The 23,048-nt window shown below is 58.6% G+C and overlaps 1 protein-coding gene across 5 annotated transcripts in view; it reads right to left on the bottom strand.

Annotated features, from left to right (window-relative positions):
* The window catches only part of SEMA6C (semaphorin 6C), a 92,275-nt gene that overhangs the window by 12,154 nt on the left and 57,073 nt on the right, over window positions 1–23,048 (bottom strand). For 3 of the 5 annotated variants that reach the window (XM_073323013.1, XM_073323016.1, XM_073323014.1), the window contains exons 3-18: window positions 21,941–22,143; window positions 21,352–21,466; window positions 20,034–20,091; window positions 19,038–19,094; window positions 18,072–18,173; window positions 17,250–17,340; window positions 16,472–16,594; window positions 15,821–15,909; window positions 14,790–15,007; window positions 13,502–13,633; window positions 12,854–13,009; window positions 11,637–11,810; window positions 10,857–10,994; window positions 6,494–6,571; window positions 3,251–3,306; window positions 2,475–2,525 (exon numbers count right to left, since the gene is read on the bottom strand). In XM_073323013.1, coding sequence (XP_073179114.1) covers window positions 2,475–2,525; window positions 3,251–3,306; window positions 6,494–6,571; window positions 10,857–10,994; window positions 11,637–11,810; window positions 12,854–13,009; window positions 13,502–13,633; window positions 14,790–15,007; window positions 15,821–15,909; window positions 16,472–16,594; window positions 17,250–17,340; window positions 18,072–18,173; window positions 19,038–19,094; window positions 20,034–20,091; window positions 21,352–21,466; window positions 21,941–22,058 — 1,756 coding nt within the window. In that variant the 5' untranslated portion in view covers window positions 22,059–22,143. The remainder of the gene's footprint in view (window positions 1–2,474; window positions 2,526–3,250; window positions 3,307–6,493; window positions 6,572–10,856; window positions 10,995–11,636; window positions 11,811–12,853; window positions 13,010–13,501; window positions 13,634–14,789; window positions 15,008–15,820; window positions 15,910–16,471; window positions 16,595–17,249; window positions 17,341–18,071; window positions 18,174–19,037; window positions 19,095–20,033; window positions 20,092–21,351; window positions 21,467–21,940; window positions 22,144–23,048) is intronic. The other 2 variants (XM_073323015.1, XM_073323017.1) reach the window with 2 other exon arrangements.

Below are 23,048 nucleotides of genomic sequence, written 5' to 3'. Positions count from 1 at the left end.
AGGGGGACACAGCAGGCTGGTGACGGCAGCATGAGCCCGCACGCCTGCGGGATCCGGGTAGGGGGTCCCCCTCCAACCTGCTGGAGGGCTGGACCACCCCCCTCCACCTATTGCATTATCACCAGTGACTCCAGGTGCCGGCACAAGGGGCCAGAGGCCCGCGGCAAAGCAGGTAGGCCAGCACCCCCTGCTGGATGGTAAAATACCCCCTCCCAGATCCATCCCACTGGAGGCTGCATCAGGAGCCCTACAGACCAACGCCGGCTCTGCACAGAGCATACGCAGAGAGAGCTTCCCCCACACCCTGCCCCCCTGCCCGGGCCCTGCCCTGGAGAGACCCCCACTTGAGGGAGCAGGAAGGAGGAGCTCACTCGCTGGGCTCCATTCAGTCTTGGCCCCATTGATCACTGCAGGGTGGGCCTAGGTGCAGAAGCCCAGCCTGTGTTACAGCCCCAGGAGAGCCCAGGGCCGGGATAGCAGGGGGCTGAGGGTCGGGATTGAGGGGCACCGGCAGAGCAGTGGGGAGACCCCAGGACTGGGATAGGAGGGGGCTGCGGGTTGGGATTGAGGGGCACCGGCAGAGCAGTGGGGAGACCCCAGGACTGGGATAGGAGGGGGCTGCGGGTTGGGATTGAGGGGCACCGGCAGAGCTGTGGGGGGAGCCCAGGGCCGGGATAGCAGGGGGCTGAGGGTCGGGATTGAGGGGCACTGGCAGAGGTGTGCGTGAGGTGGGGAAAAGCCCAGCACTGCCCAGGAGGAGCTTGCATGGCACCTGCCCATGCTGTGCCCAGCTCCGTGTACATAGCACCCGGCGTGAGCACCACGCTCAGAGCCTGGGCCCAGCACCTCACTTGCTATGGTGCTGCATGGCTGGCCCTGTGTCCTCAGCCCCAGTCCGGAGGGGTGAGAAGATGAGAGAGAGACACCAGCCCCGTGCTCTGCCCCCTGCCACGGCTCTTTGTGACGCTCCACAGGACAGATTCAGCCCCCATCCCATGCCAGGGGGCATCGCCTGCTGCAATCTAACCCCGCTCTTCAATAAACCCAGCTCCTATTTGTGCCCCTTCCTGGCTGCTTTCGAACAGTGACTATGCACGCAGCTGTCCGCCCCTGCTTTCTCCTCCAGACCTGGCCCTGGGGGAAGACAGGTCAGGTCTTGGCTGCCTGGGGTGTGCGAGGAATTCTGCTGCTGCCCACTGAACCAGGATCTGGCCCGCTGGATTCACAGCACGACCTTAGGGGTGAGGGCCGTCATGGCGGGGCCCGACTCGAGCCGTTGGGATCCCAACCTCTCGTCGGAGCCCTGACCGCGGCTCCGTCCCTGCCACAGCGGAGGGTGATGCGGGATGTTCTGAGTGATGACGAGCAGAGATGGCGGGTGGGGTGATGAGAGGTGACAGGGTTAGCGATGGTGGTTAGGGGACGCGGTTCGTGTCGGTGTGGATGGTGACAGACTAGTGATGCAACCCCCGGCACCCATGGTGGGCACCCTCTGGCCTCTCTCCATGAGCTCCGCTCAGGGCAGTGGCTGCTTACCTCCCCAGCACCCCAACTGCCCACTTGCCAAGCCTCACTGGCTGGGGAGCTCTTTGTCTGGACGTGGTCGGGCCTGGTGGGAGCCATCTTTGGACACCAGGCTTCAGCAGGCCCAGACTCCCAGAGGAGGAGACACCAGCCCTGGCCCTGAGGGAACTTGTCGCTGCCCCTGTAGGATGGTGAGGGGGATTCGTGGAGGGTGTTACCCTTACCCAACAGGAAGCAATGGTGGTACTGCAGACAGGGGCACAATGCTAATACTCTGGGGGGTCAGGGGATTCCCAACATGGCACCCTCATGGAGTAACCCAACATGGCGTCACCAAGCGGCATCGCAACATGGTGTCCCAACATGGCCTCCCCATGAGGTGTCTTAATGTAACGTCCCAACATGGCCTCCCCATGAGCTGTCTCAATGTAACGTCCCAACATGGCATCCCCATGAGGTGACCCAACATGGCATCCCCATGAGGTGTCTCAATGTAACGTCCCAACATGGCATCCCCATGAGGTGACCCAACATGGCGTTGCCAAGGGTTATCCCCATGAGATGCCCCAACGTGACATCCCAATATAGAGTCCTCATGGGGCAGCCCAATATGGCATCCCAACATGGCGTCTGCATGGGCTGTCCCACTGTCCTGTCCTCACAGGCTGTCTCAATATGGTGTCCCAGCATGGCGTGCTCATGGGACGTCCCGATGTTGGGGTCTCAGCGGAACTGGGACAAGCCCTCTGTGTTGTAACCCACCCTCAAACTCTTCCCGGCCCCAGGGTGGGGGGTGAGAGCAGAACCGCAATGAGTAGTAAACCACGTAGGGCCCGTCCCTTCCCAGAGCTTTGGGAGGAGACGTCACAGAGGGTTAGGGGTGAGGGATTTGGGGGGCAGCAGGGTTGGAGGGAGGGTGAAAGTGAGAGGGGGGAGACGGGGTCACTGACCATATGAGGAGTCACTGGCACTGTTGTGATTTCCCATGGAGGTCACGGCGTCTGCAGAAAGGAGAAGAGAGCGGTAGCTAGATATCAACAATGAACAAAGAGGGGAGGGGGGCAGGAATGGGGAGACTGCAGCAGAGCTGGGGGGAATGTCAGGGTGGGAAACTACAGGGCAAGGGACAGGTTCAGGGATTAATCCAGCACCTGGTCCACCCACTCCCTGCGTCTGAGCAGCATCCACTGGAGCGACACTGCTAAGGATCTGGGCGGCCCCGCGGGTCCCAGCACTCCCAGCCAGGGAGACCTGGAGCTTGGTTTGCAAACTGGGGCTCTTGTGGGTTCAGTTGTCACAGACTACATGGGGTTTTTAGCAAGAACAGCTAGGACAGCCACCCGGTCGGAACCAGAGCCCGGGAGGTGAAAGGCCTAGAAAGGCAAGTCCCCATAGCCCATTCCTAGCTCCCTTGAGCTAGCCAGTGCCCCGGCCAGGGTCCAGCTGGGTGCGAGCCTCCTAGCAGCGAAAGGCCTCATACCCCCTTCCCTGCCTCCCGGATCCCTCCACTGCCCCAGAATGGAAACACGAGGATTTCCCCCCTAGAATCCAGGTCCAAATTTTGCATCTCACCACTTTTGTTCTGCTTGGCCAGGGCTGTTTTATGGGCAGCCCGGGATGCTGACTCATCCCGTTTCTCCTCCGCGGAGACCCCCAGCGCTTCCTGCCCCTGCAGCTGCCACTGCGGGGGGGGGGGCGGCGGGGGGGCGGCCCTGGCCTCACTTACCTTGACAGCTCCCCGGCTGCTTGGCTGCGTTCTCAACATCTTGTTCGAATCCAGCCCTGGAAGGAAACCAAGGAAGACGGCGGTGAAGGAGCCTGTCGCCTCAATTAAACCCTCTGCTCGTTAATCGGGGCTCCAAAAAACCATACAGAGATAAAGCTAGAGGCACGGGAGCCCCTCCCCCAAAGCAGCTCTCCCCCCTGCCCCAAGCCCGAGCCATCTCTCTGCTTGGAGGAGCCTGACGTGCAGGGCTTTGTTGTAATGTCTTCCCTTGGCTGGTTAGTTGGGTTGATCTCGGATGCAATTCGCCGCATGGATGTTTAGAGTCTTAGTCTCATGCCAAAGGTAGGAGGGGGCAGAGGTGGGAAGCAGGGAAGGAGCTAGAGTGAAGAACCCAGGAGATCTAGAATTCAGGTGAGAGGCAGTTAGGAGAGGCCTCTTCTACCCTGCCCCCTACAACCTGGGCTCAGAGGCAAATGAGGCTCAATAAAAGGACCCCTCTCCCCACTGCTCTCATTCACACTATCACCCCCGCCTCCAACCCTTCTGGATGCAGGGTCACCACATGGCAGAGCTGGGCTGCTCTCAGATCCACACTCTCCCCGCCGGCATTAAGGCTTCCACTTGGCAAACAACGTCCAGCCTGTGGCTGCGATGGGCTAGTGGGGTCATGAGGACCCCATAAAACACTCTGTATGGAATAGACAGTGCCTCTGCGGAAGTGTGGTTTAGTGGTTAGAGCAGGGGGGACTTGGCATCAGGACACCTGGGTTCTGCTCCTGGTTTGGGGAGGGGAGTGGCGCCAAGTTACTAGAGAAAAGGGGAACCTGGAATCAAGACTCCTGCGTTTGATTCTCTCCATTCATTCCAGGCTCTCCATGCCTCAGTTTCCCCATCTGTGAGATGGGGGCACTTGCACAGACCTATCTCTTTAGGGGAAGGCTGTGGGGCTTACAGAACAGGCGAGATGGGGTGACCCATACGGAGAGATGTTCAGCTCAGGAGGCCCCACCCACATCATCTAGTTTGACCTCCTGGCTGACCGCCAGCCATTGGACTTCCCCCCACCCCCCAGGCGTCGACACTGAAGTGTTTCACCATAAACCATATCACACCCGCATGATTGCAGGCACTGACAAACCAGCAGCCTTGATTTCTGTCTTTCCCCCACTACCAAACCACTCAGACCCTTTCCAGAGCCGACCAGACAATCCCCTTTCGAGGCTCAGAAATGTATTGTCCTGCCTGGGACGGAAGCCAAGCCTCTCCGACCGTTTTTGCAAAAGAGAGGAGTTGAAATGTCCAAGGACGTGAGGCCAATGGCTGGGGATGGGGGAGTCCCTGCTTTGCCTGGGTCAAAGCTGAATTTTTTGACCCGGAGCAGAATCTGGCTCTTCCCCCAGGCTACAGAACACGACTCCCCCCGTCCCCCCTCCGCTCCAAAACCTGGTTCGTCACAGCCTGTCTCAAAACATTTCAGCTTCCGTGAAATTTCAGTTCATAAAAAATCTTCCAACCAGCTCCACCTTCCTCCTCTCCTCCCAGCCCCGCACAGGCTCGGTTTCAAGGGTTCCTTTCTGACACCCAGATCTGGCGGGACTCCCAAGGCTGGCTGAGGACCCAGGAGTCCGGGGGGCCGCAGGAGCTGCGGTAGCTGCTCTGCGGGTGAGCCCAGCCGCCCGTGTAGCCGGGGAGCGGGGTTTGTCCCGAGCTTTCTCAGGGATGGAGCCTTTTGTGCGTCCCCCCGCTAGGCGCCCTGTTCTGCAGCTTCAGAAGGCAACGTGCCGGGGAGCCCTCTGGCTAGTGCCGCTGTGTCTCCCTCTCCATGCGTGTTCCCAGGCCTAACCAAACCCAGAGCCCATTATTTCCCAGGCAGCTGCTCCCCAGCGCAAGATCCTAATCCGATGCAGCTGGGAGGCAGGGCTGTAATGCCACCAAGCTCCACCCACCCTAGGAGCCGGCAGTGGGGTTTACTTGTGCTGCAGCCCTAATGAGGCTAATTACAGGATTTGTGCCCTGTGGTTTTCTCATGGTCCTGGCACAGGCGTCTTCTCCAGCAGGGGGTGCTTCGGAGCACACGCCTAGTGGGTCCTGGCCAGCCGGGGGGATGGGGGAACCAGGAATTGAAGGGAGCGGCTGACACAGGGCAGGACCCGCTGCATGGACACAATGCTCCCGGATGGGCGCAGAGCCAGCTCTGCCGTGGCACAGCGGCACTCAGCTTGCTCCTGCATTACGCCGGCTTAGCGCATGCGACTCTGTCTCCCTCTAATGGTCAGCCTGGCAACTGCACCAGCTCACAGAGAAAGGAGCCACTACCCCCAGAGGGCTGGAGCGAGGCAGCTTTGGCATCGGGTGGTGCCCAGTGCCGTGTGCATTACACTTCCCAAGGGGACCCAGCTGCTGGGCATTCCAGGGAGGGCGGGGCTGGGGAAGGGGAGCTCTGCTAACCATCTTTGCCAGCACATGGGCAGGGGAACGAGGGGGCCTCGGGCCTGACTCTCCATAGCCAGGCATGGATAGCACAGGCGGGTACACAGAGCAGGGTGCTATCAGATGGCGCCGGCAGCCTGTCACACCCACTGTGCGCTGGGGAAAACGACTGTGCAATCAGGGAACAGGTGCACATCAGCTGTGACAACTGGATCACACTCGCCACAGCTGTGTGCGTGTGGGTGTTACACCCCCGCTGACGGGAAGGGGCTTGCCTCACGGCACCCTCGGGACTCAGCTTGGGGAGAGTTTTCAGTATTGCCGAGCTCCGTGGGGGTTTCCGGGATGGGAGCCGATTCAGACGGTGCAAGAGCGACTCGAACGGAGCCCGAGAGTTGGCAGTGACAGAGAGGCCGACCCTGCCCACCAGAGACGCAGAGGAGCGACACGGTGTGAAGGAGACCGGTGCAGAGGGGTGGGGAGAGGACAGGAGAATCTGAGCCGGGCTCCCTGCTGCCCTGAAGTGGGGGTGAAAGGCCACTGTCCTGATTTGACTGGTGCAAACGAGCGCACGCCGGGTGGGCAATGTGTAACAGGCTCAGAGATCGGTGGAGTCGGCCAAGGCAGGGCAGCTAGTCAGGGACATACAGTAAATTCTTCCATCCCCCAGCTGAGTTGTGTCAGGGCACATTTGAAACCCGCATCTGGTTTGCTTCAACAGCCGTCCCTTGTGTTGTGAGCAGACACTGACCCAGGACTGCAGACCCCTGGGAAATCCCCCGCCCCTCCCAATCTCTAACCAGAGCCACTCACCTGATTTCTTGTCCAAAACCCACACACGCTCCTGGCCTGAGCCAGACACAGTATGGATCGCGGGAGGCCAAGCAGCTCCTGTGATGGATTGGGAAGCAGATCAGACGCAGAATCACAGAAATGCAGGGGTGGACAGAACCTCGATAGGCCACCTGATCCAATCCCCTGCACCGAGGCAGGACTAAATATTATCTAGACCATCCCTGACTGGTGTTTGTTCAATCTGCTCTTAAAAACCTCCAACAACGAGATTCCCAAACTTCCCTAGGTAATTTGTTTGAGTGCTTAACCAGCCTTACGGTTAGGAAGTTTTTTCTAATGTCTGACCTAAATCTCCCTTGCTGCAATTTAAGCCCATTGCTTCTTGTCTATCCTCAGGGGTTAAGGAGAATAATTTATCACCCTCCTCTTTATCACACCCTGTTACCGACTTGAAGGCTGTTATCATGTCCCACACTCGGTCTTCTCTTCTCCAGACTAAACAAACCCAATTTTTTAAATCTTTCCTCACAGGCCAAGCTTTCTAGACCTTTAATCGTTTTTGTTGCTCTCCTCTGGACTTCCTCCAATTTGTCCACATCTTTCCCGGAGTGTGGCGCCCAGGACTGGACACAATACTCCAGGTGAGACCTTATCAGTGCCACGTAGAGCAGAAGAATTACTTCTCGCGTCTTGCTTATAACGCTCCTGCTAATCCAGCCCAGAAGGAGGTTCACTTTTTTTGCCATAGTATTACACTGTTGACTCATATTTAGTTTGTGATCCGTTATAACCCCCAGATCCTTTTCCGCAGTACTTCTTCCTAGGCAGTCATTTCCCATTTTGTATGTGTGCAACTGATTGTTCCTTCCTAAGTGGAGTACTTTGCATTTGTCCTTATTGAATTTCATCCTATTTAATTCAAACCATTTCTCCAGTTTGTCAAGATCATTTTGAATTTCTAATCCTGTCCCCGAAAGCGCTTGCAACCTCTCCCAGCTTGGCATGCCCACAGACTTCATAAGTGTACTCTCTAAGCCGTTATCCACATCCATTATGAGGATATTGACTAGAACCAGACCAAGGAGAGATCCCGGCGGGACCCCACTCGACACGTCCTTCCAGCTTGACTGCGAGCCATTGATAACTCCTTTCGGAGTACACTTTTCCAGCCAGTTGTGCACCCACCTTATAGTAGAGTCATCGCTAAGCTATTTCTCTAGTTCATTTACGAGACAGTCACGTGAGACAGTATAAAAAGCCTGACTGAGGTCGAGCTACACCGCACCTACCACTTCCCCCCATCCACAAGGCTTGTTACCCTGTCAGTGAAGGATGTTAGGTTGGTTTGACATGGTCTGTCTTGACAAATCCATTTTGACTGTTACTTATCATCTTATTTTCTTCTAGGTGTTTGCAACTCGGCTGTTTAATTATTTGCTCCATTATCTTTCCAGGTACCCCACAGTTAAGCTGACTGGTCTGTAATTCCCCGGATTGTCTTTAGTCCCCTTTTCACAGCTAGCTACTATGTTCGCCCTTTTCCAGCCCTCTGGGATCTCTCCCGTCCTCCATGAGTTCTCAAAGATAGTCACTAACGGCTCCCAGATCTCTTCAGCCATCTGCTTACGTAATATGAATGGTAGCAGCCTGGACAGGGGCAAGGGATAGCTCAGTGGTTTGAGCATTGGCCTGCTCAACCTAGGGATGTGAGTTCAATACTTGAGGGGGCCATCTGGGGCAAAAATTGGGGATTGGTCCTGCCCTGAGCAGGGGGTTGGACTAGATGATCTCCTGAGGTCCCTTCCAACCCTGATATTCTATGAGTCTATGACAGGGCTAGCCAGCATCAGATCATCCTCTGAGGGCCAGGAAATAATCCCCTACTCCTGGCCCCAGGGGTAGTTAACGCTCATATGGGAGGTGGGGTGGTTTACCTGCCTCCAAAATAACTGGCATGGGACACTGTCAGGAAACCAGTCAACGTGGATCACTGGTGCGTTCTGGGGCCTGATTCTGCCTTCACGTATGGCCCGATCCAAGGCCAGTGAAGTCAGTGGGGGGACGTCCCTAGGTGTCAGATCAGACCTTGGTTCGATGCCTGTGTCACTGATGGATTGATCCTAGGACACGTGGGCGTGAGAGCAGGGTCAGGATGTCCAGCGTGCTCCTTTAGCTCCTCCCACCAGAGGGTGAGGGGTGCTGCTGGGTCGGGCAGGCTGCACCGGGCGGGGGAACTACGAATGCAAGGCAGCAGGGAACTCCTGGGTTCTGCTCCCGGCCCCGCCATCTGCCCGACCCCTCTCTGTGCAATGAGGTGAACGGTACTGGGAGCTGCAGGGATGAGGCAGCTCAGAAGCGCTAAGGATTAGAGCGCCAAGCAGCAATGACTAGCCTGTGCAGAGATGATGCAGCTGGTAACACGTGCTGCAGAAACAAAACTCATCACCCCCCGCCCCCGAGCACCCCCCCAGAGGGCCAGTTTCAGCCACATAGAAAATGGGGCTCAGAGAGCAGAAATGACCTGTTCGAGATCACACAAATCACTGGCAGAGCTGGGAATAGAACCCAGGAGTCCTGGCTCCCTTCCCCCTCCTCCACTCCAACCACTAGACCCCAGTCTCCTCCCGGAGCTGGGAATAGAACCCAGGAGTCCTGACTCCCTTCCTCCTCCACAACCACTAGACAGGCCCCCATGCTTTTAATGCCAGCCCTGTTCTGCTCCGTGTGCTGTTATCCCTTCTTCTGATGACTTGGAGGGGGGTTGCTCAGGGCTTCGCTGGGGGCTTTTTATAGGTGGTCTTAATTGCCAGATAAAGGACATGGAAAGGTCAGAGAGAGATTGCAGGGGCTCTGGGTTTCTTGGAACTGGCTCGGGTCGGGCATTCACACCTGTCGGGGCTGGGACACGGGCCAGGCAGGGGCACTGGGAGAGCCAATGGCTGCTTATGGTCCAAACACACCCTACCCACACACACACACACACTCCCCCTCAACACACACACACATAGAATCATAGAATCATAGAATCTCAGGGTTGGAAGGGACCCCAGAAGGTCATCTAGTCCAACCCCCTGCTCGAAGCAGGACCAATTCCCAGTTAAATCATCCCAGCCAGGGCTTTGTCAAGCCTGACCTTAAAAACCTCTAAGGAAGGAGATTCTACCACCTCCCTAGGTAACGCATTCCAGTGTTTCACGACCCTCTTAGTGAAAAAGTTTTTCCTAATATCCAATCTAAACCTCCCCCATTGCAACTTGAGGCCATTACTCCTCGTTCTGTCATCTGCTACCATTGAGAACAGTCTAGAGCCATCCTCTTTGGAACCCCCTTTCAGGTAGTTGAAAGCAGCTATCAAATCCCCCCTCATTCTTCTCTTCTGCAGGCTAAACAATCCCAGCTCCCTCAGCCTCTCCTCATAACTCATGTGTTCCAGTCCCCTAATCATTTTTGTTGCCCTTCGCTGGACTCTCTCCAATTTATCCACATCCTTCTTGAAGTGTGGGGCCCAAAACTGGACACAGTACTCCAGATGAGGCCTCACCAATGTCGAATAGAGGGGAACGATCACGTCCCTCGATCTGCTCGCTATGCCCCTACTTATACATCCCAAAATGCCATTGGCCTTCTTGGCAACAAGGGCACACTGCTGACTCATATCCAGCTTCTCGTCCACTGTCACGCCTAGGTCCTTGTCCGCAGAACTGCTGCCTAGCCATTCGGTCCCTAGTCTGTAGCTGTGCATTGGGTTCTTCCGTCCTAAGTGCATTCTGTACACCCCCCCACCCTACACACACACACACGCACACACACACACACACTTCCCCATGACACACACACATGCTGTACACCCCCCCACCCTACCCACACACACACACTTCCTTAACACACACACCCTATTCACACACACACACGCTCCCCCTCGACACACATACACATGCTGTACACCCCCTGCCCTCGACACACACACACACACACTTCCCCTACACACACACTTCCCCTCGACACACCTACACATGCTGTACAACCCCCATGCCCTCCACACACACACACACACACACACACACTTCCCCAACACACCTACACATGCTGTACACCCCTCATGCCCTCCACACACACACGCAGACTTCCCCCAACACCCCCCCCACACGTGCACACTTCCCTGTCACTCAGATACACACACACACACGCTGTACACCCTGCGTGCACACCCCCCCACACACACTCCCACCTGGCACACACACAGTTCCCTTCCCTCTCACCCCCGCAGCACCCGCACTGTGTGAATGGAGCCCCGGCCCTGCCGGACCTTCGGGACCCTGCTGGGAAGGGTCCCTCCATGCCAGGAGGCAGCAGCCCAACCCACGGCCCATCCCCCACTCACTTCCGGCAGCTCCCATAGGCGTCACAGCGGCTGAGCGGCACACGCAGCACGCAGCTGGAGAAGGCCACGTACAGGGCCTGGTGGGCCGTGTCCAGCTCCAGGCCCACAATCCGCCTGTCCTCCCTCTTCACGTTGCACCTGGGGCCAAGCACAGAGAGCCAGAGTCAAAACCGAGCCCGCGCCCCCACGCCCCGCGCCCCTCCTTCCACGAGAGCACAGGTACAGCAGAATGGCTCTCCCTGTTTGACAGGTGGGGAAACTGAGGCATGGCAAGACTCCCAGGCTAAACAGCTAGTCAGTGGCACAGGGGAATAGAACGCAGGAATCCAGACTCCCAGGTCCCTTTGCTAATCACTCAGCCACATCCAGGAACAGAACCCTGAAGCCGAGATCCCCCTCCCCCTCGTTCTAACCACTAGACCCCATGTTCCCAAAACTGAGGCTAGAACCCAGGAGTCCTGCTCTAATCCACTCGACCCTGAGTCCCCAAAACTGAGGCTAGAACCCAGGAGTCCTGCTCTAATCCACTCGACCCTGCGTCCCCAAAACTGAGGCTAGAACCCAGGAGTCCTGCTCTAATCCACTCGACCCTGCGTCCCCAAAACTGAGGCTAGAACCCAGGAGTCCTGCTCTAATCCACTCGACCCTGCGTCCCCAAAACTGAGGCTAGAACCCAGGAGTCCTGCTCTAACCAGTAGGTCCCACTCTCTCTAGCGAGTGCTTTGCTTGCTCTCCATCTCTCGTTCCAGGCCGAGCGCATGGTGCCCCAGCTGCACTCACTGGGCCGGGCTGTAGACGCTGATCTCCTCCAGGAGCAGGGTCTCCACGCTGGAGTTCTCCTTAGTCCCCGTAAGAACCTTCAGCACCTTCCCGTCCTCCGAGCCGAGGAACAGCACCGTGTAGTTCCTGTGGGGGCCAGCGGCTGGGTCGACTGCCAGCTGGGTCAGCTTGTACCTGTGGGGGGTGGCAGGGCGCTAGCTCAGGGCACGAGCCTGGTGTGGCAGCCCAGGGGACTTGGAAGCCATTGGACACACAGACACATGAATATGCACGTGCACCCACAAGGCCACGTGTGTGCACTTCAACGCACGTCCCCGCACAAGCACTATTGCCCAGGGGAGACACATACAGACACACGCACGTACCTGTGCACACGTGATCACACCTGCAAACGCACGTGCACGATGGGCACGCACAGAACCCCATCTGGGCGTGGCGCACACACACACAAACGCACGCACACCATTGTGCACACACGTGACCCCACCAGGGCGAAGACGTACACATCGGCACACATCGGTACATGTGCAGAGGCCGGTCTGTTGCCAGGGCCCAGGTGGTTTATTCTCACTGATCACTGGTCAAAGACCGTTTGCTGGTAATAGTTTACTGGCCCCAAAGGATCCAGCCGCAAGAGACCGGGGTCGGTTGCCTCTGCCACTGATGGCTGCCCCTCAATCCCACTCAGAGCCTGGTGCACTTCCCCTTCGCTGACTCCTGTTAGGCAGGAGGATCAGGCTGCACGGGGCTGTTTAGGGTGAGCCAGCAGGGACTGGGGCGGATGGGCTGAAACTCGGGTGACCAGATGTCCCAATTTTATGGGGACAGTCCCGATTTTGGGATCTTTTCCTTATATAGGCTCCTATTACCCCCCCACCCCCTGTCCCGGTTTTTCACATTTGCTGTCTGGTCACCCTAGCTGAAACGGAGCCAGAGGACAATTTAGAAAGGAAAACGTCTGGACACCATCAGCTCCCAGGGGAAGGGCTGGGAGCCCCCTCCCCGTGGTCCTTTCGCCATAGGATGAGACAACGCCTTGGAAGGCAGAGGACGATCTTGATGGGGTAGATGGGAGTGAATCCGGCACAGGAGAACCCAGCCCTGGGCAATGGGTTAGGTGGGACCTGGCTCGGCTTGATGGTCCCCCACCTACTGGCTGCCCAGGAAGCATCGGCCCTTCCTCGGCTGCCCCTCCAGCCCCAGCGCCCTCGTGGTACCTGCTGGTGGTCTTGGTGAACCAGGGCCTTCCCGTGGCGGAGGGCACGGCCTCATCCAGCAGTGGGTAGGACTTGATGAAGGCCAGCGTCTCGTCGGGGAACTCGTTGGAGGTTCTGTAGCCGGCCGCTTGGCCAACGCTGGCGCAGCTGCCTGGCCTGTAGGGACAGAGAGAATCCAGCTGCAGGCGTGGGCGGCCCAGGGGCAGCACCTCAGCTGGCTGTGGGTAGGGGGCAGTGCCCCCCATCCTGCAGCTGCTCCACTTGCCTAGCTCCCAGTCCCACCCACAGGGTTGGATTGGGGAGCCCCCAAGGGAGCCGATGTTGTGTTAACCAAACCATGTGTCCATCTCTACATAATTAAGGTGCCAGGGTAGAACCCCCTAGACCCCCTCCCCCTCCGAAGAGGCTCCCGCCCATGCTCCAACCACTAGACCATACTCCCCTCCAAGAGCCGGGAGAAGAACGCAGGAGTCCTGGTTCCCAACCCTCTGCTCTGATGCCCAGGCCACTGTTCTAGCCCCTAGTCCCAGTGTTGGAAATAGAACCCAGGAGTCCTGGCTTCTGGCCCATTGCCTCAAAGGCCAGGCCAGGGGCTGTGCCCAGTAACAGCCCACACACGTCCTGCTCCGTTTCGAGGGGGCTGTTTACCTGGGTTTAGGCACCTTCTCCTCCGGCACTGCGGTCCAGGCAGAATCCGCGTTCTTCTGCTCCTTGAACTTCCCAGTGAACGCTCGCTCAATGTCGTCCAGGTAGAAGGCGCAGACAGCCGAGCCAGTGATGCTGTGGGGGTGGTAGAGATGAGGGGAGGCCTGAGTGGGGCTGCTGGTGGCTCCAACCTCCACTCAGCTGCTGCTGGGCCCAGCTTGGATTATTATTGTAGGGTCTCTGGGCTGTGCACACTGGTTTGTTATTGTAGGGTCTCTGGGCTGTGCACACTGGTTTGTTACTGTAGGGTCTCTGGGCTGTGCACACTGGTTTGTTATTGTAGGGTCTCTGGGCTATGCACACTGGTTTGTTATTGTAGGGTCTCTGGGCTGTGCACACCGGTTTGTTATTGTAGGGTCTCTGGGCTGCGCACACCGGTTTGTTATTGTAGGGTCTCTGGGCGTGCACACTGGTTTGTTATTGTAGGGTCTTTGGGCGTGCACACTGGTTTGTTATTGTAGGGTCTCTGGGCTGTGCACACTGGTTTGTTATTGTAGGGTCTCTGGGCTGCGCACACCGGTTTGTTATTGTAGGGTCTCTGGGCTGTGCACACTGGTTTGTTATTGTAGGGTCTCTGGGCTGTGCACACTGGTTTGTTATTGTAGGGTCTCTGGGCTATGCACACTGGTTTGTTATTGTAGGGTCTCTGGGCTGCGCACACCACTTGTTATCGCAGGGCCATTTATAAAGAATCCCAAAGGGCTTTGCAGGCAGGAAGTGACAGGGTGATGGGGGAGGCACAGCAGGGGGATTTATACATCCGGGCCCCCTCCCACAGTTCTGCGCCTGCCCTTTTCAGCCTTTTCTAGCAGGCTCCTCTGCTCCATATCGGAGCCCACCACTGGCAGGAATGGATTGATCCTCCCTCCCCCCGGGGAGGCAGAGACATTTCCTTATCCCCATTGTACTGAAGAGGAAACTGAGGCACAGTGCAATCAAGTGACTTATCCATGGTCACATGGGAAGCCAGCAGTAGAGCCAGCTCCCTCCTCCCCAGACTGGGGAGTGGATCCCAACTCATCCTCTCCTGTCAACACCTTCAGACTCCTCCCCCCCAGCCCCAGCACCCCCAGGAGGACCCTGAAGGCACACGGTGCCTTGCAGGCATATGGCATCCCAGCGCCATGCTCCAAGGCCTGGTACCCTGGGTGCTGCTGGGCCGTTAGCAGGAGGGCCCACGAGGTCCCGCCCCACTGAGCAAACTGGCAGGGTTGGAGGGGGGCTGCGGTACCTGTTGGACTGGGTGGTGAACACCCCGAAGACAGCGGGGCGCCCGTTGACCTGGAAGACGTCGGTGATGGCCTGCAGCACGTCGAAGTAGAAGAAGGCATCTCCGGGCACGGAGCAGTTGAGCCGGGCCTTGAGGAAGGAGGTCCAGTACTTCTCCAGCACGCGGGGCGAACCCCCCATGTCGTTCTTACACACCCGGCCCACGCGCGAGAAGATCACCTGCTGGGGCAGGGCACTGGTTACGGGGAGGGGCCGGCTGGCCTTGCCGGGGCTGCTGACACCCCGCTCCAGCCAGGCTGAGGTGCCCTGAGGCAGGCCCAGCCGGGGCCAGGCTTCGCCTTTGGGCTGAGTGTTTACGCTGCCTCGGATTAAGGGGGGTGGGGGAGCGTTCTCTTCCTGCTGTGGGGCTCAACTAAAGCAGGGCCTGGCCAGAGGCCACAGTGATGGGCACACAGTGGGCTCCAAGCCTAAGGGGTGGACTGTTCAAAGCTGCTCAGTACCCAGCAGCTCCCACTGAGAATGCCCCCTTGGAGAGCAATGGGGAATCCCTCCCATTCCCCATGGAGAGCAACGGGGAATCCCTCCCAACCCCTCATGGAGAGCAGCAGGGAATCCCTCCCATCCCCCCATCAAGAGCAATAAAAAATCCCTCCCATCCCCCATCGAGAGCAACAGGGAATCCTGTCCATCCCCCCATGGAGAGCCACGGGGCAGGGATTTAGAAATTGGCTTAAAGGGTTCAGGGATCCCCTCATCTTTTCTGTCTATGGGATTTAGATGCCCAGCTCCCTTTGATCCCATTGCAAAGCCCAGGCTGGGAGGTGCTGGGCATTGGCCCCTTTGGCCATCAGGGCGCTAACACATCCAGGGACCGGGGTATGCCCATACTGGGCTGTGGGTGCCACCAGGAGGCAGCCCCCGAGGGCACGGTGCCCCCGACCATCAGCATGCCAACCCCTACCCACCATGGTTGCACCCCACCCCTTGGGGCCTGGCTACGCTGAGTCCCCTCGGCCCCCGCTCGGCACTCACCCTGCCCAGTGTGGTGTATTCCATGGAGATCTCCCGGAAGAAGAAGTAGACGTAGTTCCCGTACTCCAGGGCATGGAGGAAGTGGGGCTCTGGGCGGAGGGGCAGAGACAGGGGGGTGAAGTCGGGAGGAGCCACATAAGGAGCTCAAAGCACTTTGCAGATATTAATTCAGCAAGCCTCAGAGCCCCGCCCCACCGAGGGCTGGGTCAATGTTATCCCCACTACACACGGGGGAAACTGAGGCAAAAGGTGGGGAAGGGGCTTGCCGGAGATAGTAGCAGAGCCAGGGATAGAATCCAGAAGTCCAGACTCACCTGCTCTAACCACTAGACCCCACTCCCCTCCCAGAACTGGGGAGAGAAACCAGCAGTCCTGACTGCCTGTCCGCTCTTCTAACCACTAGACCCCAATCCCCTCCCAGAGCTGGGAACAGAACCCAGGAGTCCTGGCGCCCAGCCCCCTGCTCTAACCACTAATCTATACTCCCTGCTAGAGCTAAGGTTCCTGCTAGTTCCCTTGATATGAGTCATTTGCTTCCCTGGGACAGCTCCAAGCAAATCCTGGCCTGGAGGCAAGGCTCCCAAATGCGATGTATTCCTGCTGCTCCCCTGCCCCCATCCAGGGCTTCCCCGCAGCTTCCGGCCCCCTCACCTCGCAGCCACTTGGAGTCGTACTTGATGGTGCGGAGCACGGGACTCCTCTCGCCCAGGCTGCGGTAAATCACCGCGTCACTGGCCTGGAAGTCTGCCACGGTGGCTGAGTACAGGTTCCCATCTGGAAGAGGGGAGGAAGAACAAGAGAGAGGAGAGGGAGGGAGGGAGAGTAAAGGGAAGATTAGATACATAGATAAATAAATAGAGGGAGTGTGTGGGGATGGATGGATGGATAGATAGATGGGGTGTATGGAGACAGATAGGTAGATAGAGGGGTTGACCAGGGATAGACAGACAGATAGATAGATAGATAGATAGATAGATAGATAGAGGGGGGTATGGGGATAGATAGACAGACCCCACACCCCCCAACGTCAGGGTGTCAGAATGCAAACCCCCATGTGGGTCAGAACTGTGCGCCCCCCCCCACAGCCCCAGAACGACCCCCAGGTCTGGACACCCCAGGGGAGAACAGGGGTCCGAACCCCAGAGAATAAGCAATTGACTCAGCTGAGGGTGCACGTTACAGGACTACGCTGCTCACTGACATTACGCTTTAAAGTCTGTGACCAAACAAAGGGAGAAGCGGCTTTTCCCCTGCACAGGGCGACCCCTCTGCCTGTGCAATTGCGTATTCAGTGGGGATCAGACCCCCTGTTCTCCCCATGGGGTGTCTGGACCCTGATTGTCACCCCCCCCATCCCGGCACGGCATCTGGAGGCTGGCTGCACCACTCAGCCTGTGTCCCACCACCCACCGAGGGCGTGGCAACGTACCTGCAAAGAGGGCAACGTTGGTCTGCTTGGCATCGAAGGGGCAGCGGGCCTGGCCGTTCAGCTCCTCCCCTTCCTGCTCCAGGCTGCTGATCTGGGAACCAAGGGCCAAGGTGAACTCATGAGCCATGCAAACACCACCCCAGGGCCCCACAGGAGAGCACGCCACAACGATGCATGGGGCCCCGTCAAGGGAGGGCTGGGCTGGCCTGACCCTCCCAGGTCCTGGGTGGCCTGAGTGCTGCCCACGTAGCTGATGGCCACCCATCAACTTTAATAGGGAGACGCGGCCCATGGGGCCTCCTGCTCCCAGCATGCATTGCCCCACTCTGACCCTGGGAGAATCGGACAAGGTGCGCTCGTACCTGACCTGGGGGAGACTCCAGTCTGTGGGACCCACTCACTCCTTGACCTCTCCGCTGAGGCTGCCCACAAGGGGGTGGTTTCTAAGTCCTGGACATCTGGGCTGAGCCCTAGCAAACTCATTTCACCCGGGGGTCACCCAGCAGCCGCCTGCCGGCCCAGCCTTTGAGCCCTGAGCCTGGATTGGAACCTAAGAGCCTGCTGAGCTGGGCCAGCCCCTGCAGCACGGTCGCTGGAAGTTCATTGGCGCCTAACAAGATTTGTCCAGCCATGTGGGCCACCAGGAACAGCCCTGAGTGTGTGCAGGGCGCAAAGTGAGAAAGGGATCCAGCCAGCAACCAGTGTCCATCCACCCCCCAAGCCCCACCACCTCAGCCCCTGCATGAGCTCAGCTTGGTCCCCATGGGGCTCTGTGATGCTGCAGACAGACCAGTGCAGGGGACGGGTGGCTGGTGTCCTCACCTTGTAGGTACGGCACATGGGATTGAAGGAATTCGTCCCGCAGGCGAAGAGGGTCTGATCATTCTTGGGCACCAGCACCTTGATGTAGTTATAGCATTCGTCCTGTGCGGGAGGTAGCCATGATCCAAATTAAAGGGGATTGGGGAAGGGGTGGGGGTCACCTGGCATCAGGGGGGGGAGGCATGGGTTTGCCTAGCACTGGGAAGGAGGGGTCTATGGAGTGGCTGTGGGCTTCCTGGAATAGGGGAAGTGTGATCAGGTGGCATGGAGGGGCAAAGAAGGCGGCGTGGTCAGCTGGCTCTGATGGGGATGAGGAGTGAGTCACCTGGGGTGGAACAGGTGTGTACATCACCCGGCACAGGAACCTGGGTTAAGTGATGAGTGAGAAGGAAAAGAGACTGGAACAAGGAGATATCACATTTCCCTAGCCCCTTCCAGCCTGGAGGATCTCAAAGCATTTTGGATGCTTGTGCCTAGAGCACCACTGGAATGCAGCCACCCCTGGGGTGGAGGGCAACATCTGAGGGGCACACGGGGCATGGCACAAAGCTGGGGGGTGGGGCCCCGAGCCAAACTTCCCTGAAGCTGTAGATGTCATGGGTTTTGGACTGAGCCCTTAGAGCGCATCTCCCAGGAAGGGGGGGATGAATCTCCCAGGTGCCCAGAGCTGCCCCCTGCTATAGGAGCTCAGACACCCATCGGGAATGGGTGATGGGATGGATCACTTGATGATCACCTGCTCTGTTCATTCCCTCTGGGGCACCTGGCACTGGCCACTGCCGGAAGACGGGATACTGGGCTAGATAGACCTTTGGTCTGACCCAGGATGGCCGTTCTTATGGGCGAGAGAGAGGCTCCAGGACTTGCACAGGGGCATTTTCAGACTCCAGCTCCCTCCTCTCCCTGGGGTGGCCTAGGAGGGAACATCTGTACAGGAACATCTGGAGGCAGAGCCACATTTCTTACCCGCAGCTTCCCACGCATGGCGCAGTTCTTCATGTCCTGGGTCTTCCAGGTGAGATGCTAGAGAAGGGGTGGGGGGCAAAGGAAGGGGGTTAGGAGGGGCACAAAGGTGTTCTTGGGGGGAGCATGGGACCACGCAGGCCTCTGGCTAAGGAAGGGCAGGGCAGGGCAGGATGGCAGCTGAGGTCACAGGCTGCTCTGTGGACAGCCTTGGCCAGCAGCTTTTAACTCTGAGCAGGGTGGGCCAAGAACGCCCAGGCCACTGTTCCCCTCGACCCAGAAGTGAAATAGAACCCAGGAGTCCTGGCTCCCAGCCCCCTGCTCTCACCGCAGAAGAACACTCTCTCTGCAGAGCTGACAAAAGAACCCAGGAGTCCTGGCTCCCAGCCCCCTGCTCTCACCGCAGAAGAACACTCTCTCTGCAGAGCTGACAAAAGAACCCAGGAGTCCTGGCTCCCAGCCCCCTGCTCTCACCGCAGAAGAACACTCTCTCTGCAAAAAGAAAAGGAGTACTTGTGGCACCTAGAGACTAACCAATTTATCTGAGCATGAGCTTTCATGAGCTACAGCTCACTTCATCGGATGCCTGTGGAAAGTGTAAAAGATCTTTTTATATACACACAAAGCATGTAAAAAGATCTTCTACACTTTCCACAGTATGCATCCGATGAAGTGAGCTGTAGCTCACGAAAGCTCATGCTCAAATAAATTGGTTAGTCTCTAAGGTGCCACAAGTCCTCCTTTTCTTTTTGCGAATACAGACTAACACGGCTGTTACTCTGAAACTCTCTCTGCAGAGCTGACAACAGAACCCAGGAGTCCTGGCTCCCAGCCCCCTGCTCTCACCGGCTCTTTGCAGAGCTGACAACAGAACCCAGGAGTCCTGGCTCCCAGCCCCCTGCTCTAACCACTGCACCCCATTCTGACATGAGGGAAGATTGCCAAACAGTCCCTCCCACCCACCCTCGTACCACGGCCGCGACTCCCCTTCCTCCTTACCCTCTCGGGATAGAACTCCTCTGGGGTCTGGCTGAGGTCAAAGGCATAAACGTGGTCCCTGTGGAGAGAGAGCAGGGAACGTGACCATCTCCTGAGCACGTGAGGAAGCACAAGGACCACGGCTGGGGGCAGAGGGGAGTTGTGATGGTCTCTGAGCATCGGTGTCATGCGCAAGGTGTGTGAGAGGGCTCTGGTTGTGTGAGGGGAGTGCAAGCTGTGTGCTGGGACCCTGCGTGGGATGGGAGAGGAGTGCGCTGTGGCTGGGGGGGGGGGGGGTGAGACCATGGGCACCCTGCGGTTGTGCGAGGGCTGGGTGAGGTGTGCGCTGTGGCTGGGGGGGCGTGTAGGAGGGGATGCACGCACTGTGGCTGGGCGAGGGGTGTGTGCACAACTGTGGTTGTGTGGGAGGCATGTGAGGCGTGTGCCGTGGCTGTGGGGTGTGGGGCGGGGATGTGCACACGCAGTTGTGCAACGGGCATGTGAGGCGTGTGCCGTGGCTGTGGGGTGTGGGGCGGGGTGTGCACACGCGGTTGTGCAAGGGGCGCGTGAGGCGTGTGCCATGGCTGGGGGCGTGTGGGAGGGCTGTGCTCGCGCTGTGGTTCTGCGAGGGCCAGGGGAGGTTTGTGCTGTAGTTGTGAGGGTGTAGGATGGGGTGTGCAGACTCCAGCTGGGCGAGGGGGCGTGCACACACAGCTGGGAGAGGGGTGTATGTACACACGGCTGATCGAGGGGCGTGTACACAGAACTGATCGAGGGGCGTGCACACACGGCTGATAGAGCGGCATGTGCACACACCTGATCGAGGGGCGTGTGCACACAGTTGATCGAGTGGTGTGTACACAGAACTGATCGAGGGGCGTGCACACGGCTGATCGAGGGGCATGCACACATGGCTGACCGAGGGGCGTGTGCACACAGTTGATCGAGGGGCATGTACACGGCTGATCGAGGAGCGTGCACACGTGGCTGATCGAGGGGCGTGTACACAGAACTGATCGAGGGGCGTGCACACACGGCTGATCGAGGGGCGTGTACACAGAACTGATCGAGGGGCGTGTACACAGAACTGATCGAGGGGCGTGCACACATGGCTGATCGAGGGGCGTGCACACAGAACTGATCGAGGGGCGTGTACACAGAGCTGATCGAGGGGCGTGCACACGGCTGATCGAGGGGCGTGCACATGGCTGGGCGAGGGGCCTGTGCACACCGGCGGCTGGGCGAGGAGTGCAGGGGCCCCGCATTGCACGTGAGATGCGCCGGTGCGATGCCCCATGGGGGCTCTCTCTCTCTCTCTCTCTCTCTCTCTCTCACTCACCGCGCGGCAATGAGGAACGTCTGGTTGAGCCGCAGCATCCTCTGGAAGTCCAGGCCGAGCTGGGCCGTGTCATTGTCGCCGGCGAGGCCTCGGAAGCAGGGGTAGGGGGATGTCGCTGGTGGCAGAGAGCAAGAGCGGCCATTATACACTTCCACCTCCCCTGGCACAGGGTTCCCGCCCCGGCACGATGGCCACCAGTGACATCCCAACACTGGGGGGGGGGGTGTAATTGGAGTGGGGACAGCGGCTGAGGGGAACCCCATAGTGCCCTTCATACATCACCCCCCCGATAGACCCTGTTCCGTTCCCAGGGGTTCATTCCAGACTTGGGGAGACACCCCAGCTGGACACCCCAGCCCAGGCAGGGAACATGCCATTTGCTCTCCCTCTGGCGTGGGGGGCGGGTCCCAGCCACAGGCCATGCGGTCTAGCGGCTGTGGCCACTACATGGCTCGCCCAGTGTCCCGTCCTGCAGGCGGCTGCCTCGGGCGACCCGAGCATGGCAGGTCTCAGCCCAGGCCTGTGGCTCGACAGCCGTGGGTTCCCTGCTCCGGGGGGCAGCGTGGAGGGAGCGACTGGGCTGGCTTACTCGGCAGGCCCACGGTGCTGAGGGGAGCGAGGTCCTTGGGAAAGGAGAGCGCGGACGGCAGCAGGCATCGGCCCAGCAGGAGGAGCAGAGCGGCCGCAGCAGGGCAGGAGGGGGGCATCCTCGTGGCCTTCCCAGCCGGAGAGCAGAGCGGAACCGGCTGGGCCTTAAGACTGGACCATTGCTCGCTCGCCCATCAGCAGGCCCTGCGGAGACGGGGGTGGGGGGGGCTGTCACTGTCACATCTGCCTCGGAGCCCACGGTGCTGGCTCCATTCAGCTCCTCTTCCTCTCCAGAAGACGGAGGCGCGCCCCCACCGTACCTCACAAGCCCTCGCTCCACCCCAGAGCCAGGGCGGGGTGGACAAAGGGGCTGTGCCGGGTGAGCTTCCCGCACACTCTGCCTCCCTGCCGACACGCTCCAGCCCTGCCTTCCAGGCACCCCCTCAACTTAAGCTAGCGCCCCCCTGAGGTTGCTGCTGGTTGATGCCTAGTGGGGCATGGCACAGGAACGATGGGGGTTAATCCTTCCAGGGAGATGGCTCTGAAAGGAGGGTGCTGTGCAGACAGAGAGGACCATCCGCTCCCTATGCCTGGGGTGCAGGACAGCTGGCACTGGTCGGTCCAACCGGGCACAGGGGGGAGGGAATGGGAAGCACACGGGTGCCGTGAGCCAGGCTGGGCAGGCTCCAGAAAAGCCGTAAGGCCAAATGGGAGCAAGGTGGTCAATCCGCACCCACAACCTCCGCCCCCCCACAACAAAAAATTCATGTAAGGGTCTATTGTAACAGCAGAGCCAAAAGGTCAATCGGAGGGAAAGGCAGACACAGGCGATTTGCCAGCATTGACTCACTAAAGCCCACAGCATCCCTGCGAAAGCATCACCTCCTTGTTATACATATGGGGAAACTGAGGCAGGTGGGAGGCGGGTGTGTGACTACCCCAGGCCATACAGCTGGTCAGCTGCAAATATTGGGAAAGAACCCATAACCACTAGATCACACTCCCCTTCCCTAGAGCCCAGAAGCCCTGACTCCTACATCCTTGCTCTAACCATTGGATTACACTCCCCTCCCAGAGCTGGAGAGAGAACCCAGGAGTCCCAGACCTTG

This window comes from Lepidochelys kempii, chromosome 24, assembly GCF_965140265.1.
Source record: "Lepidochelys kempii isolate rLepKem1 chromosome 24, rLepKem1.hap2, whole genome shotgun sequence".
Classification (NCBI taxonomy): Eukaryota; Metazoa; Chordata; order Testudines; family Cheloniidae; genus Lepidochelys; species Lepidochelys kempii.
The sequence above is the reverse complement of the archived record's forward strand: the minus strand, read 5'-3'. Positions and strand labels throughout refer to the sequence as shown.